The sequence below is a fragment of the Colletotrichum aenigma genome (genome assembly GCF_013390185.1).
Source record: "Colletotrichum aenigma strain Cg56 chromosome Unknown KSG_Cg56_contig26, whole genome shotgun sequence".
NCBI lineage: Eukaryota > Fungi > Ascomycota > Sordariomycetes > Glomerellales > Glomerellaceae > Colletotrichum > Colletotrichum aenigma.
This window is the reverse complement of record NW_023500932.1, coordinates 1-19,103: the sequence shown is the minus strand read 5'-3', so window position 1 is coordinate 19,103 and position 19,103 is coordinate 1. Positions and strand designations below refer to the sequence as shown.

Here is a 19,103-nt window from a genome sequence, read left to right as displayed (position 1 = left end):
GGCAACAAGGACGAGCAAGCAACCAAAAGGGCTGAGGCTCTGCATCTAGCTGCGCCGACTTGTACATGGTAAGGGGGCCATCATGAATATCGAGTCCACCAGTACAATGGCACAGGCACTATCCGAGTGCCCGGCGCATCCGTGGGCGCGTGACTGCGGGTGTCTCCGTACTTGACGGATCCAATCTCCACATGCCGTCGGGCAGCACAGAGGACCGTCGTCGTGGCGGCTGCATTACTTATAGGCGGGGCTTCTCGCCCCTTGTCATGCTGCTGCTAGTCGCACGGTTCTAGCTCATGGCTTAGCGATAAGGGGCCTTGTATTTTCCCTCATTAACTGTCCTCCTCGGAAGGATGATTGGCATTGGAGACGTCAGAGAGTTCTTCACTGATGAGTAACGGAGTCTCGAGGCTTGATTCTAGCTCTGCTTACCTTTGTAGTGGGTCGAGCGTCGATCTTAGGCCACGCACCTATCTAGTAGGCCTCGGTTTCGGTCGGTATATTGTCCGCCTGTGTTGTCCGGTGACCTTACGGGTAGGCGAGGCCGCGAAGACCGCGGGGACCGCCTCATAGTAGTGGAGTTTGGTCGGGCCTGCAGCCATTGCAGTACCATCTGTAATACGGCACTCACTCCGTGCTTTGGTTACCACTACTATGATTAGCTATCGCAGATGGCTTACTAATTAGTAAACCTTTCTAGCATGATATTCCTAGCCAAAACCACACATGAACAGAGTCCAAGAATGGGGTTCTCCTATCCTAGGGGCAATCTTGGATTACACGCTTGTTCGCATAGCTACTGTAAATGGTTGTTGTCTTATGCCAGCTTCCTAGTATGTTGCTACAAGCATGAAATCCAAAGCACTGCCATGTCGTTTGTGTTGGGACAGCTGGCCTTCTGCATACTTAAAAGACCTCTTTGTTATAGTGTATGTGTGAGCTCGCACCTTTCGATCTCCAGGCCCAGCAAACCACGACGAAGGGCCAATAAGTATCCATTCCACCTTTCTTGTCATATTCGCTTGAACTCTAAACCTGCGTAGCAGGGGACGTCAAACTCGCCTGCGATAGAAGCGGCAGCAACGCCTGTGATAAAGGGAAAGAAAGAAAAAAAGGTCTCTTCCCCAGAAGGTGTCATGCAACCCAGGTCAGCGCAATACTTTTCGCCTTTACTGCTGCGACACAGCCGTCTTCACCGAATCTACCGCTATAGTCACCCTAACATAATCACCTGCACACTTTTCCCCACTACCTGAGAAGTAGCAGTCTTCTAAACACACCAAGAAGACCATCTATTGAGGTCAGTAAAAGGTTGTACTGGGTATGATTGTGAGCAACAAAGAGTTCCTGGTTACGTGTGTGGTTCGGCTGAATGCATGAGATCCGTGTGCGGCCGCCGCCCCCCCCCCCCCCCCCCGCTTTTAGAGAGCAATCAAAATCGGATGACAGCACCCAAGCGATGTTAGTTGTATACAGTACTCGGTATTATGATGGAATTTCGACGAAACTCGATACAGTCCCTCATTTGACAGTCAACTCTCACCCCTATACCGCTCTTGGTCCTCACCTCGTTGCAATCATTCTCCTCTATAGAACATACCTAACACAGTGTTACGACCCGTAAACAAGGATAACAGCTGCATGACCCACCAGGTCATCAGGCGGCTAGGACAGGACATTTGTACTGCAGGATCACGGGAACAGCAGGGACTCACTCGGAGACGGAAGAACTATGGTACAAGTCACGTGATGATAAGATAAGACTGAGCAGGCAGTGTGGATCACTGAGCGCTCAGTTGGAATTACTGAGCGCTCACCAGCAGTCAGTGAGCGCTCACTAGTACCTAGTGAGGGATCAGTGATAGGACAAAGGGTACTGTTCAGAACTTGTATATAGTATAACCTGAGCCTGGCTCATGGTCCGACTTCCATAGCTCTTCAGCAATCAACTTTGTATACATCCTCACGGATACTCTCAGCTTACCTTCACTGCGAATTACTTGTTGAACCTAAGACTGATCACCTTAGCCTCTGAAGACCTGATCTACTACAGCCTACGACCTACGACTCAGACCACGACCCAGTGTACTGTTATAACGTGTCAATCCCCAACTTCTGTTAGCAGACCCTACTGTCGGATAGCTGACCGTAACACACAGCCTTAAGCGTCTTATGGTTCTTCTTGCACACAGACTCACCCTTGAGTGATTCAGCTTAGCCTAAGCCTATGGAGCCGACGAATAGTATGTGGGGTTACGTCTCGAAAGGACGTTGGGCGTGGGAACGGATGGTACCAGTTTAGTTATACTAGTCCACTAGGGACAGATGCTAGGTCCCTGACAGATGTATCCGCAGTCGAAGGATCATCCGCAGTGGAGATCGCTGTATGAATTCAAACTTGGGCGGGAGGACCGGATTCAACTGCATGGTAAGAACAAGCTTGAACGGAAAGCTACCTGCTACGGAAGACGATATCATCCCTGACACTGTCTCTTCTTTCGACGAGAGAAGCACGAACAGCAGCCCACCCTTTGACATTTTATACGGCATCCGGATTCGACTAAGCGAGTATATGGCGCCGGGTATGGCCACCGGCCCCTGAGACAGCTTAGAATGATGAGAAGTAGCTTTAGTGAGATATACAACAGCGGCATCATGCGTTGCTGCCAAACCGGCCTTATAGGGCCTCTCTAGAGGAAGCTGGTTTCTAATTATTAATACCGACTCGGAACTTCTGGACTGTTGAGGTTCCTTTAACGACGTGTCGGCACCTCTACGTCCTGGCTTCGTTCTTTCTTAAGCTCCCTAAAGCCACCCAGCTGACGTGCTCGCCCTTCTAGAGGCCACTGAACGCTGCTCTCTGCAGGCCTCTCTGCAAGGTGAGGCCGTTTCTATACGGGCGGATTATGTACGTGGAGGACAGTATAAAGCCTTGGTTGTAGGGTGTTACAGTAAGCATGGTCCGTTAAGTCGACTGACATTCCTAGTCTGCTATTCTAGTATCTAAATGAAATTGATCGAACATCATACGTCTATTGGTTGTAGATAATATCACTGGTTCTGCTACTTGTAGTCGCGTTACATACAGCGAACCCTTGTCTAGGTATTATCTAGTCCTTAATCGCCCCTATAGCCAAGTACCTAGCTGATAAGACACGTCATGGGACTGACTATCGCCATTCTCAGGGACAACTCCGAGAGAGAACTTCGAATATACTAACAAGATGCTATCCGTGCGATTCCCCGTTGGAGTGCAATGTCTCTGTTACGTTTAAGCACTATAGCTGCGTTTGCGACCTTCTTAGATATACCTAAAATAGATAACATAGGGCTCTGATGTGATTTGCTGTCTTCCCGTCTCGGCAGTGTGTGGTTTCTAGTAAATACGCGGAGGAGACTGAAATGTGACCGTCCCCCCACTGCTTGTGGCAGAGACTGAAGCTGGGAGCTGAATAGGAGAAACAGATCCCCGTTCCGAATAGGTCCAAGCCTTTAATCTCCCAATCTGTCTTTCACTAAACCCTAACCTAGACTGTCAAGAATTAGGGCTAGAGGCATACTTAGCTACGGGGTGTAATACTTTTCAAGCAGCTCCGCCTCTACTACACATCCTGCTCCGCCTCCGGCCCTGTTCGGTCACGCAACGGATCGATTACGGCCCCGGTCGACGTATACCTTATATTAATAACACCAGTATTATCTGCTAACTCATACGGTGTGTGGATGATGCAGAGGGCGCGGTGATGTTATATCTGCGACGACTTGACTAACTATGTCTTCATTTCCGTCCCGGTATTCCGGCCTGTGTGTCCTGCACGCTACGTGTTGCTCTCTAGGCTACGTACCTTAGGCTTATGTTTTAAGTTATAAGCCACGGAACACCTGGTGAACGACCCGGCCTAAGGTAGCTCAGTGAATCTTATGATGTGGTCTCCATCGCGTAGTTATCGCCAGGTTCTAGTGATGGCAGGTGACGAGGTGCTAGAGGTCAGCCTGCTCAATTGTTAAGCGAATCTGTAACCAACTATAATAGGTGGCAGTTCATGTGTACCTTATAAGGGGGGCGGATTTCAGTAGGACTCATTTATATTTGTGTATGTATAAATTTTCTTCCTCTTCTTTCTCTTTCCTCTTATCCCCCGAGACATTTGTGATGATATCCATTGCTGTTCCCCCCCCCCCCCCCCCCCCCCCCCCCCCCCCCCCCCCCCCCGGCAACTGCTGTAGAATGCTATGATGTCCCACGATTCCAATTCCAGCCGATAGGGGGTCGGGACCCCTGGTGACGCTCGGACTTCTCAATGGTTCGGACGTCGCCGGCGCTGAGGCCTAGACCTTGAGGCCAAACGGCATGGGCCAATTGCTGGGCAGGCACACGCTGTTCCCGGTTCGCGCATTGCCTGACTCGTGGTCCCGGGGTCTCTGAAGCATGCATCCGCAACAGGCTATTTTTAAAGCGCCCTCCAGAGCGTCCTGGCTCTCCAGGTTCGGCCATATCTAGCCCTGCTTGCGCGCGACGCGGCCAGTTTCCTACAGAGTGGCAATAGGCAAGGAGTCTATGATCAACAATCGCATATCCCGTCGACCTGCCTCCTGTCGCGCTACGAGATCCTCCGCTGCACGCTTTATTATCAGTCATCCTGCGCGTATAGGTATGCTGCATCCGCATAATTGTCGGGCATCATACGGGACTAAGCGTAACAGCAACCAGGACACGTGTCGTTCTAGTGACAACAGCGGATTGGCGATAATTCCACACATCAACACACGGCCCATCGCAGAGGACCAGTGTGGATCAGGACGTTTTCCCTTCTCCAGACCCTTGGGCCCAAGACGACCTTCGCCTGTCTTCGAAATGGTCGACGATTTGCCAACGCTCCCAGGCTCTCTCATATGGGACAGGGGCCGATCGGAGGTGCGCCTGGTCAGCTCGCCATTCTCATCGTCCCCACCCATCGCCATCATCAGGGACATCCGCCCGTTACTGAGCAGCCCAGCACGTCTGAACGCGGTCCGCCATGCTACTGTGTGCTGTTCGCGGGCGTCAGAGCGCTTGGAGGCGGAGACGGCGATGCAGCGTTCGACGTTGGGGCAGGTGGCCGAGCCCGTGCCGCATGCCACAGGGGCGATGCTGCCGCTACACGCGGACTCCGTTGCTTCTGGATACGAAGAGGTGGGCACAACGCAGCCGGCAGGAGCCGTCGCTGCTTTGGCCGTCTTGCTGTCGCGCCTGCCTGCTCTGGAGACCCTCGAGATCCGGACCTTTGACCGGGTCGAAGATGAAGAGGATGACGAGCAAACCGCATCTCTAGCACTAGGAGACCCCGTCATCTCCCTCCTCTGCCGGGAGATGCTTTCGGCCGGCACCATGGCCTTCGCACACGTCAGGACGGCCAGGGTCGTTGTACCATACCCGGACGATGACCCCGCCGCGGAGTTCGGCTTTTACGTCAGCGCAGACACTGTGCTACCCCTGTTTTACCTCCCGCAGGTCCGCACCCTCGAGATGCACCGCGTTGAGGACGGTGGACGGTTGGTTTCATGGCCCGCCGGGGCAGGCCCCGTCTCCGCGACGCAGCTTAAAGAATTGGTCATGAGCAAGGCCCAGCTGACTGAAGCAAGTCTGGACCGACTTGTGCGAGCATGCCCAGACCTGGAGGTTCTCCGCTGGGAGCATGTTATCGATGCCGAATACGCCCGGTCGTGGCTTGACTTGGACGCGCTGCGCACATCGCTCGAAACCCTGAAGCACTCGCTACAGGAGCTCTCCTTCAGCGTGATTCTCTGGACATCCACAGCTATCGACTGCGGCGAGCAAGGGCCGTGGGGTATTCGGGGCACGCTGGCGTCACTCAGGGGGTTCTCTCAGCTTAAGCGCATCACTATCTCGCTACCGGTACTACTTGGGTGGAGAACAGATAACTCGGCAAGGCTCGCCGACGTGCTCCCCGCTAGCATCGAGTGTGTTACAGTCACTAACGAAATGTTCTTCTGGTGGCACTCCCGATGGGACGACGTCAAGTGGGAGGCGGACGACCCAAGCGCCCCAAGGTGGCACACACTCGAAGCTAAAATCACAGAGTACCTGGAGGCTAGGCCGTCAAGCTTAAGGCAGCTCAAGGTCGAGGTTTGGACAGCCGGTGAGACATCACGGGCTGAAGAGTTAAGAGACAGGCTGACATCAGTCGGGGCTGCTACTAGTGTTCACGTCACTGTTGAGCTGAGGTCATAGTTACGGAGGCTAAAGGAGGTGAAAGGACGGAGGACTACAGACATATTATACAAGTCAAGAAGCCTTTACTTATGGTAAGGTGACTGGTGCCTCGGGTGGAATATCTGGTTGATAGTAGCTTAGCTGCGACTGAGATCACTACGTAGTCTCAAGAATCATCAAAGAAGCTATTAGGAGCCCAAAGACCCAAACGCATATGTAGTAGTTACCCACCAGCCTGTGTACGTCTAACATCAGCTAGAGCACCCTCATCTCACCACTGATCCCATGACTAAGAACGTCTAACGATACCTTGGACAGGGCAGGGAAGCATATGACGTTTCTCAGTGTTCATAATAGTCTGTTTCCACAACGGACGGAGAAGTGCATAGATAGGCTAATCTAACCATGTTTTTCTTTGGTCTCTTTTGCTCTTTGCCTTTCTCAAGCATCTCCTCACACCTTAAAGCAGCAGCTGACACTGTCTCAGCATGCAGTATGTTCTTGCCATCTCGCCTTTTGCAAATGCATATTGCAAATGCATATAGGCCTTAAACTAACCCCCTAGGCCGTAGTAGGCAATCATATAGGAAGTGGGATGTTGCTGCCATAGCGCTGACACTATAGGTAAGGGACAACATTAAGCTACCCAACATAACATAACACAACAAATGGAGGTGGTGCCTTTGCCTATAGTTAGCAGGCTGGCGCATAACCCCTTTCCGACCATCAAGGCCAGTAGCAGTGACTGCAATTATCTACAGGCCTTGTTTCTGCTGTCGGAAAAACAGCTAAATGTATAGTGTATATAGTTGAACTAAGAAGAGCCCCACGCTCACATACAAATTACACTAGATGCCTTATTACTAGTAGGCAGGCCTAGAAGAGTACACTGACTGTTGTACCAAGGACCGTTAAAGCTAGACACGATGTTCAACAGCTATAGGTAGTCACTTATGCCTTTGACTACAGAAGCAGCAGCAGCATCCCGTCAGGGCTAAAACGTCATACCACAACACAACGCCTAGGCCGGTTGCCGCACAAATGAGCTAGGTAGTCCGAAGTTTCATCTTTAAGCCACTCTAGTGTTCAGGAGCATTATAGGGGGCTAATTCTCTTGCATCCCGCCGCTAGGTTCTAAAACGGGGTGGTGAAATCAGGGCTTCACACGAGTTCAGTCGCATATGAACAATCTGCCCACTGAGGCTTCACTCATTGACTTCAAAGGGCCACGGATCAGCTGTACTCATAAAGATAGCGGCAAGTGGCGTCAAACCGTAGCCGGGTCCAGGACTCCAGCCCTCCGTGAAAGCAGCGACAACTTCAAGTTATCCATAAGCTAGCAGTGGGATACTGCGTAGTACTCCTAGGGTCGGCCTCTCGCCGGCTACTGGAAGATACGGACTATATACCTTAGGTATAGCTTATCCCAAAGAACTGAGATAGCAGGACGAGGTTGATGGACGTTTTGCAGGCACGACGGACCACCCTAGTATCTTAGCCAAGGTAGAAGTCAATATGCAGCGGGAATAAGAGGCTGCAACGCCGCGCAGCAGAGAGATATGGCCGAGGCCGCCCACTGGTATAGCTTAGCATAGTGCGTCGTGGCCCACCCACCATACGCCCTGTAAGCCGGGAGGATAAAGCAGTTTGGAACTGTCGCCATCACTACTTTATTATTTTAGGAGTCGCGTAAGCATACGTACGTTACCGTATGTTATAAAGACGAGGTCGGGGCACGGACGACCCTCGTGATGTAGCTAGTAGATCTCGTGATGCGCCTCTTCATTTACGGGGGCTTTAAGGTACTCGGGAAGCTCTGTGCTCTGGCTATTCCATCTATTATGTGTTGGACTTGTGACCTAAGAACCTCCTGCCTCCTGGCCGACCACGCCGTCTCCGAGGAACTGTGTAATCGCAAATGTTGATATATTCTCACCTTCACGTTAGTTTCCTGTTCTGATCCCCTATCTCGAAGTGCCGCCGCACGAGCCCTCTATTCAAGATAGTGCCGGGGCCACTCTTCTTACAGGATATGCCCTAATGTGTTGTTACTCAGGCCAGCGTGGGCAGGTGGTGGAAAGGGAGGCACATGTATAGCTACGAGGGACTGCTGATCAATTTCCAGTATCTCCCTCCAGGAAGCGAGAGATTTTCCAAAGGCGGGAGAGATCTGTCATATGGCCTCACATCTAATCCGGCCTGCCTCAGCGAGAGTCCACTCAGCGTCCGTCATCTGACACCCATCGGGACGAATCATGATATCCCGCTACAGGGATGCTTGTGATCTGGCTATGAGATTCAAGGCTACCGTCGGTTCCGCGTGGAGCTTGCCCGCCTTGTTGGCCGACTCAGCCGGGGGGACTGCATGCCAGTCCTCAGAGCGTTCGCAAGGTGGTAACTGCAGCAGGTCAATGTATTCATTGTGAAGGTAATAAGGTAGCATCTATAAGCCTCGCCATCCGTCGCAGCCTGCACTAGGCGATTCCAAGGCTAGACCCTGGGCTAGCTTACAGATAGACCTCGGTTAGCACATTAGGCTGTGTGCTGCCGTCCGTTGGTGATTGCGATGCTAAACACCTCGTTTCCCGTCCTTGCGTCTCTTAACAAAGTGGACGAGTCCCAACCTGGCGAAAAGAAACGCAGTCCACTCCGCAGCGCGCTCCATTCTACGGCTTGATTTGAGGCCGTAATAGTCCTCTAGCGAGGTTGAGGATACGGGGTTGACGTTAGCGACGTCATCAGCACAGGCAGACCGAGACCGCTTCCCCCCAGGACGAACGGTGCACAGCTTGATGAGAGATTCAATATTACATCAGCATGAAGAGGATTGGGAGGGGGCAAGTAAGAGAGGGGACACCCCGAAATAGTGCTCAAGGGTTGGGGTTCTAGTCAGGCTGGGAGCCAGCTTGCGCTCGCGTTTGTGTGTTGCGCGCGGGTGGGTCGGTGGGCCTTGGTCGATCCGGACATCCCGCGAGGCGGATGGTCTAACGGAATAATTACCCACCTAAATGATAACATAAAAAATTGCCGGGAGGGGACACCAAACCAGCATCGCTTTTTCAGATAGGTAATGGTCAGTGAAAAAGAGGATAAGTCCAGACTCACATGGCCCGTCCTGTTACTTATATTGAGGTGCTTATAACAATAGACTCTCACTATGAAGCCCACACACTTTCTCTGTATTCCACTGGTCACCCGATTGTCGCGGCCTGGGCTGTCTGCGGAGTTGAGCGCTCTTAAGTCATACATTACTAGTGCGGACAATATCAGCATCCCCGCGTCCGCTGTGCGTCCCCTCAGCACTATCCACCTCACTTTGGGAGTCATGAGCCTTCCCGAGCCCAAAGACGTTGAAGAGGCGACCCAGGTCCTTCAGAGCATCATTCCTCTACTTCCCCAAAGGCCCATCAAGATCTCGCTCCTTGGCCTAGGAACCTTTCCTGGCATAGATCCAGGACGTGCCGAAATCCTCTTTGCGCACCCCACGTGTCTCGACTACGACTTCGACGCGCTATGCCAAAGAATCCGGCATGTGTTCGAGGATGCTGGTATCTTCGACAAGAGAGGCTTCAGCTTATTCCTTCACGCCACCATCTTAAACGCCAGGAAGACCGCCGACGGGGGGCTCATTGACGCGACGGAGATCCTAAGGAGCTATCGGGGACACGTATGGATGGAAAATGTTCCTCTCGAGGAAATCGGGATTTGCCGGATGGGTGCCAAGAAGAAGGGGGGTGATGATGAGGAATATCTGCTCGCAGCTTCCATCCCACTCACGACTTCGGCTGATAGATGAAATGTGAGGTGGAATTCTGATGTAAGGTAGAGCAGCCACTTGCCTGCTTTTACCCTATTAGTTCTAGATATCTAGTAGGTCCGTTCGCTAAGAGACCCCTTCAGGATCGGGGACAGTGCCACTGATTACCAGTACAGCGGCTAGTCCTCAGGTCTGAGGGTTAGTTGAACCCGAGCATGAGGTGACTTGTAGTCGGATGGGACCTCTACAGGTCTCCAGCAATTAACTTCGTGAGCATCCTCGGACCCTTTCAGCTCATCTTCCTCCGCGAATACTCGTTAAGTTTAGGACTAGTCACCTTGGCCCCTAACCACTTCGATCTAATTACCACAGCCTTCAGCAGCAATGATGCCTGCGTTTATTGCATCCCACTGCACACTAACTTAGGCATTGTATCCCCAGCGAAAGCAGGCAGCATATGCGAGAATGCGAATTCGTTTCTTGGACCTCGCAATAATGCCGTGATCGTTTCCGCCAGCTTGGCTCCTCCGGAGCTAGATGGGTACTTCCTCATGAGTTTCAACAGTCCTCGGCCATCCGTTGCTAAGCGGACAGAACGATATGTCTGTCTTACAAACGGACAAGCTACAGCTACTACAGCTCTAGAAAGGCCGTAACATATTTAGGCTAGCTGTCTGTTCTTTAGCAACTCCATATAGAAGCTACTATAGAATCATCATGTAGCGATTTGGAGAAGTCTTGTGGTCTTGCTAGTAAAGGGCCTTTGATCTGCAGTTTTTAAACTGATAATGAGCTCATGAGGGTAGTCATTGGTCTTTAGTGTTATCCTAATCTGAAAGTTGCTTGTTCGATTCGTCAACAATACCCGTTGAGTTGTTAGCTGGGTTCTCATTCAAATCCCACACAAGTGGACAACATGGCTGCATTTAAGAGATAATAGGGTTCATTTGTGGTACTTTGAAAAGATGCAGCTTCTAATGACTCGTCCCTACTTCAGGCGTGTCTGCTGAATCTCTGCTTAAGGTAGGACGAGTAGAAGGTCTTAGAAATAGCCAGAAGACAGTCGTTATTTAATAACAGGTTAGGCCTGGCTGGCTTCAACGACCCAGATCCTTTGCTATGCGCTATAGAAAGCAACCCTGATACGTTCTGTTCTGTGCTAGCTCTTGATGGCCGCCTGAAAATTTCTAAGGCCTCAAACCAGGAGTCGCATTGTGGGTCTGACGAGGTGCATTTGATTCTACAATAGGACCCCAACAGTAACAAAGCTGCAAGCTGCTATCCTGATGGTCTTGTGGTCAGCGTTGAGTGTGCATCATGGAGACAGGTCAGCAGCCACCTAGAGATTCTCTCCTGTTTTATTGCTTCACTTCTGGTGAAGAAGGCCATGAGTAACCTCATAACCACAGGAGATATCATGATATCTATAATAGTATGCCCAGGCCTCTTATCACTGTTCGCCCAGGCTCTCAACCCTGCTGGTACGGTAGAGTGATAGCTAACAGTATATATGCGGAGAGTGCCAGAGCTTACAGACGTACTCAAGCAACTTCCACCTCTAACGTATATACAGTCTGCTTCCTAACCTACTAGTGAATATGCAGTATGTGATGATGAAATTGGGCGTGGGAAGGAAGTGATACACAGTGTCTAGCAAGACTTAAGCTGCGGAAACAACCAAGACGAGAGCCATACGTCAAGAGGAACATCTATTAATAAGCTGGTTGGGCACCCAGACCGTTAGTGATGATATACCTGTATTGTCATTCCCTGCTCTTTCGCTACCTACATAGCTGGGCGCTAAGCTGCATATGAGGACCGGCTTTGGCGCATTTTACGACCTCCTGATGCCCCACAATGATAGGTGCCAGCATGATGAACAGCAGACTGGGGAGCATAGGACTCTGAGGATATTGTTGCGGCGAACTAAACGGTGAGTCGGTGTGGGTGCAGGCCGCCTTGGGAATCTGGCCATTAGCCAGGAGAGGCAGGCACGAAAGGATTGAAAGCTATTCTTCTCAACACCGCTCCCAACGCAATCTATCTTACCTTACTTTATGACATGCTGAATAGTAACGGTCGTAGCTGCCGAAGATAGACAAACGATACAAGGCCGTCGCAAAAAAAAAAAAAAGCGCCTGAATACGTTCGGCCTTTTTCGGTGGGAGTGGCGATCGGCTCGGACCGGACTAGGGTTACGCAACAGCGCGTTTCCTCGCCGCTGTCAGATGCAAGCCGGGGACCCCGTCCCACGGGGCATATTACGGACTATGGCTTATAGCACGGCCGCCCGGCCAACCCCCCCCCCTAAATTAGATCTCCCCCTTGTACCCAGGCACCCAGGCAGGCACCTCCTCCTCGCAGCGGGGTCTTGCTTGGTCTGGGCTGTTCCACTGGCAGGGGTGGCTTGTGGAAACGCAACCTAAAGCCGAAACTCAGAACCAACGACATGATTGGTCCCCCGGGCAGAAATCGTCAACGCGTCCCTGAGCATCCTTCTCGGCCTTCAGGGGAGATATTCTGCACGTAATGCGCGCTATTTCCCCCAACGCGACCCAACGCGACCTTCCTAGCGTAATGCGTCAGTCTAGCCACTGACGTCCAATTACTCGGCTTATCTATAGGTAGCTAGCGCGCCCTATAGATGGGGTGAGGCAGGGTTCCAGATTAGCGGGCGGCTTTTAAGACATTGTTGCCCTGAAAGCAAGATGGTCCCCGGCACCTGGGATGCAAGTTGTTGCCCCGAAGGCGGGACGTCGCCTCTGTCAAGATCGGCATTCTCACTGCAACAGCAGAGGAAGCATACAGGAAACTGCTATGCTAGCCTAAGTCAAGGGCAGCAATGAGATATAGAAGTCCTTCTTTGCCTTGTCATTTGCGCCCATCATAGACCTATAGACCCTTTGCAGGCAGAGATGTGCGTGGCCAATTGTAGTACGTGCTCCTATCGAGTCGTCTTTGTTGTCTGAAGAATCAGATCATACATTCTGCACCTGTCCACAGTATGAATCCTGTTAGCCAGGCCAAGGCTCAAAGAAGGTATGTGCTTTGACAGAGAGCTCAAAAGTCCAATAGGCTTCCTTAGGTATCAGAAGCTAGTAGTGAAACAACATCAGAAAGAAAAGGCTAAGAACAGCCTCAACTACGCCCGGTAATCAGTGTCATAATAGAGACTTTCAACAGAGCTAAACCATAAACACTGAAGTCGTCCTATAGCTCTACTAGTAGGGTTAACTACCCGCTGCACCTCACTAGGGTTAGGAGTGAAGGCTGAAGCTTCAATATACACTGGGCTGCAGGAATGTGATCCGCCGCGTCACGTTTAGCTTTCTTATCCCATTGACTACTGCATAACATCGGAACCTCAGATACAATTCCTACTCTTCGCTCAGCATGCTATTCTTGAAAGGGTATGGAGTTGAGGGGAACGACGGAAACAGAATCATATGAAACCATAATTATTTACGACCCCGCATCGAGATCTACTGACGTCATATGGCAGTCGATGGGATAGATTGGAGTTTCAGCTGTAAAAGTAACGCGCAACCGTAACATTCGGAAAACGCATAGGTGTAGTTACCCTTTGCATAGTAGCTAGCTAGGCAACTAACCACCTGGCCCTGATCTGGCAGGACTGTTATTGTGAAGGGGCTAACCTTAACGCGTGTGGTTTTATTCACTTCCCCCTTTTTTTTTTCTTTCCTTTTTCTTCTTTTTTTTTTTTTATTTGTTCCCATTTCTCAATCTTCAAATCCTTCTGCCTCACCCTTTAGCCCGCAAACAACTCATACATAGTAGTATTCTCAATGCTTATGCAAAGTGCAGACCGTACAACCTACAAGCGCAAACATCGTCAAGTCCGGCAGTCGTGTAACGCTTGTAGTCTGCAGAAAATACGATGCGGTAAACAGCACCCGATATGCCACCGGTGCGCGAAGAAGGGGCTGTGCTGCCAGTACAGCATGTCTATGCGTACAGGTGAGCGTCAACGACTAGCCGAATTGTACGACATGCCGGGGAGTAGCACAGGAACGTTGTCATCATTCGCAGCTCCTCAGCTAGTGTCACTATCGCTCAGCACGACGGAGGATCCCTCCACCGAAAGCCCGACGAATCGCTCTCAAGCCTCGTTTGACGACGTCAGGAACTGGAGCTGGCTGATTGACACAGCATCTATGTATTTACTGGAGCCTAGCCTGGAGCTTGCAACAAGCGAAGATCCTTCGACTAATAGCATAGTGTTAAGTTCGCCTAGCAATCAGAACACGCCGTCCTCTCCGCAGTATTATCCGAGACAGCCTGATGGGAACTCCGATATCCCATGTGCGGGAGATACTCGACCCACCGAAGATGTAGGCAACAGTATCCAGGACGCCAGCCCACGGCCGCAAGTGAAGGGCGACGCCCTTAATCCCGATAGAACACGCCGTGTATATGACTGCGCCACTGAGGCTCTGAGCCTCTTAGAAAACCTCCACACGTCAGCGAGCGGCTGTCTAACGGTTGTACAACGCCCACCTCATCTCGTCGCTATCGAGGGAGACTGCAAATCCGGGCAGAAAGATATAGGCGATATACTGTCTGAAAACAGAGAGGCACTCGCCAGACTTAACAGCCTACTAGGCTGTCCATGCTCTAGAAGGCAAAACATACTTCTTTTGACGTACCTGGTGATTGCTAAAATCGCGGACTCGTACCGCCTGATCCTCGGGATCAGCGACAGCGCCGAGCCTGCAGCAAAGCATTCCACTATGGAACAGTCACCTAAGATAACTTTGACGACTGTCTCGTGTATCGGCAGCTACCCCTTGGACGATAACAGCCAGAAGATTCTCAGCGCGCACCTGGTCCTAAGGCAGGTTAGAGATCAAGTTCAGCCTCTACTGAAAAGGATACGTCCCGGCCACGGCCATGTTCCCGACTCACTACCACCTACATACAGTCAGTGGTACCCATCGCCTTTGAAGCCTCTCCAGTCGACGTTACCAGTTCATCACCACTCTCACGTTACGGGCATAATCAACCAAGTGTATGCCGACGCTAGTAGTATCAAAACTGGGTGCTGACACTGTTGCCCTATATCTAAGTAGGGTCATGACGCCTCCAGGTCCTGCGCCCTCGTCGCGGATGAAAAAGCCCGTCGTTCACGGTTGTTAGCAGTATTCTCCTCAACAGGAGGCAGGGAATCGGAGCGAAACTTGTAACCACCCGATATTATGTCACGAGAGCCCGCCTTTTCGCTCAAGCTTGCCCTTTTACGCAGCGTTAGCCACTTCAGTTTCGTTCATTAGCTACCTTAATGTTTAGTAATATGGAGCTCGTTCGTTCTCAATACTATAGCGATTGGGGTGGTGTGGTGGTAGGGTGGACAAGCCAGAAGGTCATATGCCCTCATACGCCAGTCACTTATTAGTAGAATTCATCGGCAATACGAAGTATAGTAGAAATAAACCTACCGTGCCGTTATATATAACGCTGGTCCATTGTAATAGGGTAGCTGGACGAGTCTAGGAGCTAATATCTTCTTTTCCTTCTCAATCTTCTTTTTCCTGAAGTGGCTTTCTGTCCTTTCACTTACTTCCTTTTATTCCTATCTTCTGCCCCCCCCCTCCCTTTTTCTTTTTCGTTTATTGCGAGGAATCCCTTACAATGGCCACAGGCACAGGTTCCAGTCGGGCTTGATCCCAGTATAGATGCTACGCAGTGGTGTTTCCTAGAACAGGCTTCCCTTATACTATTGACCTACTAATCAGATGCAACCCTGTAGACCTAAAATGATTGCTATCATCTGCTGGTTCTCACGTGCTCGACATCAAGGTCCTTAAGCGCCACGGTGAGCCCCTCTTATTCCTGCAGTTCTGCAGTATATATATCCTGTCCCAGCCGCTTACCTTGCGACCTAGGTAGACGGCTGCTCTACTGTCACTATTACATACGTAGCAATCGATTACAGTATGCCCAAGCAGGCAGCTCCTGACTTTAGACACCCATCTGAAAGCGTCTCAGACGCGCAGGAACACCAGGAACACCTGCCAGCCAGCCCTCAGACCGGCTCACCCAACGCAGTAACGATGCCCAAGGACGACGCTAATACAGGCGAGGCCTTACGGCTACTGCTCCCGCGGTATCGGCCGGAGGGGGCCAGCAGCGGGTTGTGCCCTCAAAGCGAGGCCTCGCCGCTCGCAACATCCCCGAACGCTTGGTGCGGCCCGCGACAGCCGCACCTGAACGCCAAGCAGCGGCGCGCAGCAAAGCGACGGGCTCGTTTCCACGTGCCACACGGGCGAACATCTCTAATAGAGGAAGAAGCTAGGGCCTGCGACGACCTGGCGCCGCCCCTTAGGGAAAGATTCTCAGACCCGGTTGAGATACATCGAAGTCTATCGGCTATCCCCGTCCATCCTCCCCCAACCCATCTCCTCAAACCCCGCCCGCACACCGCATACGACCCGTTGATCTGCGACTTCATATCCCTCCTGAAGAGTAAGAATGTCAGCTGTGCGCTCTGCGCCTTCTATAAGCGGGGACGGATAGCAGAGACGCATAAGCTGAAGAGGTGCTCACATCAGGCGGAATCATCGGAAGCCCAGGGCTGGTTAACAATGTTCCGGTCGTACCGTGCCCGCGGCGGCGGCAAGGGGGCGCGGTGCCACGCCTGTCGGTTCCCGCTAACGCTCTGTTGGCGGACGGTCTACCGGGAACAAATGGACGAGTGGTACGGCAATGAGCAAGAGGCGCTGGAGAGGGAGGATATACTATGTAAGGAGGTACAATGCGTATGGGTAAAGGCCGTGCAGCGGTTTGTTACAGCATGCATGATCGTAGAAGGCATTGGTGCTGGTACCGGCGTGAGCACCCTGGGTGCAATGGTCCTGGAGGGTGATGGGCTGGTCGGACTGGTCGGGTCTGTTGTCGAACGGGCCCGAGCATATACGTGGATGGCTAGAGGAGATGGATGAAGTGGATGGGCTCTGGTGCCCGCGACTCCTACGGCTGTTCTGGCTCCTAGCCCACTGCTGAATAAGGTAGTATAGTCAACTACTGAAATCAAGTTGGAATTCTTGTTTCCTTCGGTCTTCCTCTTCCCTTTTTTCTCTTTTTTTCCCTTTCTTCCTTTTCTTTTTCTTTTCTTTTCTTTTTCATCTGCCCTCTCCTTCCTCCCTCAGCGATTCTTTCCCATACACGCGGGAGCCATGTGAGAATGCCCCCTATCAGTCAACAGCAACGTGGAAATTAACTTGAGCCTGACTAATCGGGAAGTCACCTAGCAGCATCTCGGCAAGCAGGAGCGAAAGTGGAGAGAAAGGCACTATATAACTAAACTACAACTGCCTGCCCCTTACCTGCGTACTTGCCTGAAAACACCTACCTTTAAACACCAGGCTAAATCCACACTCACACTCACACACTCCCACATCTGATGCCTTTGTATTAGCGTGGAGCTAGCTAATGAGCTGGAGCAAATCAAGAAACCTACTATTGTGCATCTCCTACTACTGCCTTATAAGGCCTATTAATATCTTGCGCAAACAGTATTGAGTACCTACCTGCAAGGGTACCTCAGGCAAGAACCTACTGACCTAAAACATCACCCTCTAATTCTCATGCTAAAACTGTGACTGCTTAGTTTACCCTCCCTGAAGCGGACCTGCCTCAAACACGAGATATTCAATGCTTACCTGTCAACAACGCAAGAGATCAGGAAACTACCTAGTACCAAGAAATACCTCCTCACCTCCCCATCGCCCAACCCTACAGGAGCGAGCGTTCCGACCAGGAGGAGCAGCAGGAACGAGCGCGACACGCTTCACATCAGCAATCTACCCCTCCTAACCAGCATGGACAGGCTCCCCGCGGAGATCGTCGACCTCATCTTCCGGAACATCGCTAGCCCTGGAACCGGCCTGCGTCACATCGCCCCGTTCCTCCGATGTGGTCGACGATGGTTCGAACACGCCGTCCCCTTCGTCTGGAAGAGAGTGTGCCTCCTGGCCATTACACAAGAGTGTATAGACAATAAGAGGAGGGCCCTGTAACCGTCACAAATCGAGACACTCACCGGCTGGGACGGACGGAAGTGCGGCTGCGGCCTTTGCCAGGCGAACGACCCACCAAACTCACAACCTCGCCAATACCTCCTTCCCCATGTGGACCTCACCTCGATCTACCGACTCCCATTCCCAAGGCTGAGGCAGATACAGCACATGAGGTTCAATGACCCAACGTTACCCGAAATGATCGAAAGACTCCACACAGCAGATGGCAACACCATCACGAGACTGGAAGTCAGCCAGTGGCATGTCGAGTCCGCCCTCCCGGACTTCGTATCATTGCTGACGAATCTCTCCCAACTCCGCGTCGACCATCTGGCATACCATCACGACGAAGTCTCAGTTGTGCAGCCAGCGTGGGACAAGCTGACGTCCGCCAGCATGTTCCGAAACCTGACGTACGGATGTGACGAGTCTGCGATAATCATACACGCCCTGTCCGACTGCCCAGAGCTGAGCAGGCTGCGCATTACTATAGAGCCGGCCATCTCGAGCCTTCTGAGTCCCCTACCCCCAAACCACGCGGATTGGTACAAGCGCCGAGGTCAACCCTTCAGATCTCTCACCAAGCTCGACATCAGACCAATGAGAGAGTGCACCTCCCTGTATCAAGAGCTCGCAACCATGTCAGCCCTGAACTCGCTCACCGTACGGTTCAGGCCAGCCAGCATCTCGCCCGCAATCCTCACGTACCTGTCGAGAATGACGCAGCTGCAGGAGCTCCGCCTGATTGGAACGTCTCGCGGTGGACGGATGGGGCTCTGGAGCCGTGGGACGTTCCCCCCCAACAACGCTTCGGATGCGATCAGAGAGGGATGAGCCAACTCAAGACGTTCCAACTCAGCCTCCCCGGCGTCTACTCCCTCACGCCCGGCCAGGGAAGCCGCCAGCACATGTTGGAGTCGATTGCACGCAACAACCAAGAGATAGAGGAGCTGGTTCTCGACGCGAGCCTGCGGCTGCCAGCAGCATCTTCTTCCTGGCGGCCCCCACCACCAAACTCGACACGCCACGACACCGGGAAATCAATGAAGATAACCCTCCACTCCATCAGCATTCCAAGGGAAGGAGAGCCTGGGCA

The 19,103-nt window shown here is 51.9% G+C and overlaps 5 protein-coding genes across 5 annotated transcripts; all 5 read left to right on the top strand.

Moving 5' to 3' along the window:
* Window positions 1–4,855: 4,855 nt before the first annotated feature.
* Window positions 4,856–6,245, top strand: CGCA056_v015079 (uncharacterized protein; the record flags this gene model as incomplete). The annotated part of the gene is made up of 2 exons (XM_037330320.1): window positions 4,856–6,140; window positions 6,241–6,245. 2 exons carry the CDS (start codon window positions 4,856–4,858, stop codon window positions 6,243–6,245), a joined length of 1,290 nt encoding a protein of 429 aa, XP_037171294.1.
* Window positions 6,246–9,371: 3,126 nt separating this feature from the next.
* On the top strand, window positions 9,372–10,010 carry CGCA056_v015078 (uncharacterized protein; the record flags this gene model as incomplete). The annotated part of the gene is made up of 1 exon (XM_037330319.1): window positions 9,372–10,010. One exon carries the CDS (start codon window positions 9,372–9,374, stop codon window positions 10,008–10,010), a length of 639 nt encoding a protein of 212 aa, XP_037171293.1.
* A 4,712-nt stretch (window positions 10,011–14,722) lies between these two features.
* On the top strand, window positions 14,723–15,128 carry CGCA056_v015077 (uncharacterized protein; the record flags this gene model as incomplete). The annotated part of the gene is made up of 2 exons (XM_037330318.1): window positions 14,723–15,000; window positions 15,059–15,128. 2 exons carry the CDS (start codon window positions 14,723–14,725, stop codon window positions 15,126–15,128), a joined length of 348 nt encoding a protein of 115 aa, XP_037171290.1.
* Window positions 15,129–15,925: 797 nt separating this feature from the next.
* On the top strand, window positions 15,926–18,007 carry CGCA056_v015076 (uncharacterized protein; the record flags this gene model as incomplete). The annotated part of the gene is made up of 2 exons (XM_037330317.1): window positions 15,926–16,875; window positions 17,599–18,007. 2 exons carry the CDS (start codon window positions 15,926–15,928, stop codon window positions 18,005–18,007), a joined length of 1,359 nt encoding a protein of 452 aa, XP_037171288.1.
* A 198-nt stretch (window positions 18,008–18,205) lies between these two features.
* CGCA056_v015075 (uncharacterized protein) lies at window positions 18,206–18,841 on the top strand (the record flags this gene model as incomplete). Its single annotated transcript, XM_037330316.1, has 1 exon — window positions 18,206–18,841. One exon carries the CDS (start codon window positions 18,206–18,208, stop codon window positions 18,839–18,841), a length of 636 nt encoding a protein of 211 aa, XP_037171289.1.
* Between the last annotated feature and the right edge of the window lie 262 nt (window positions 18,842–19,103).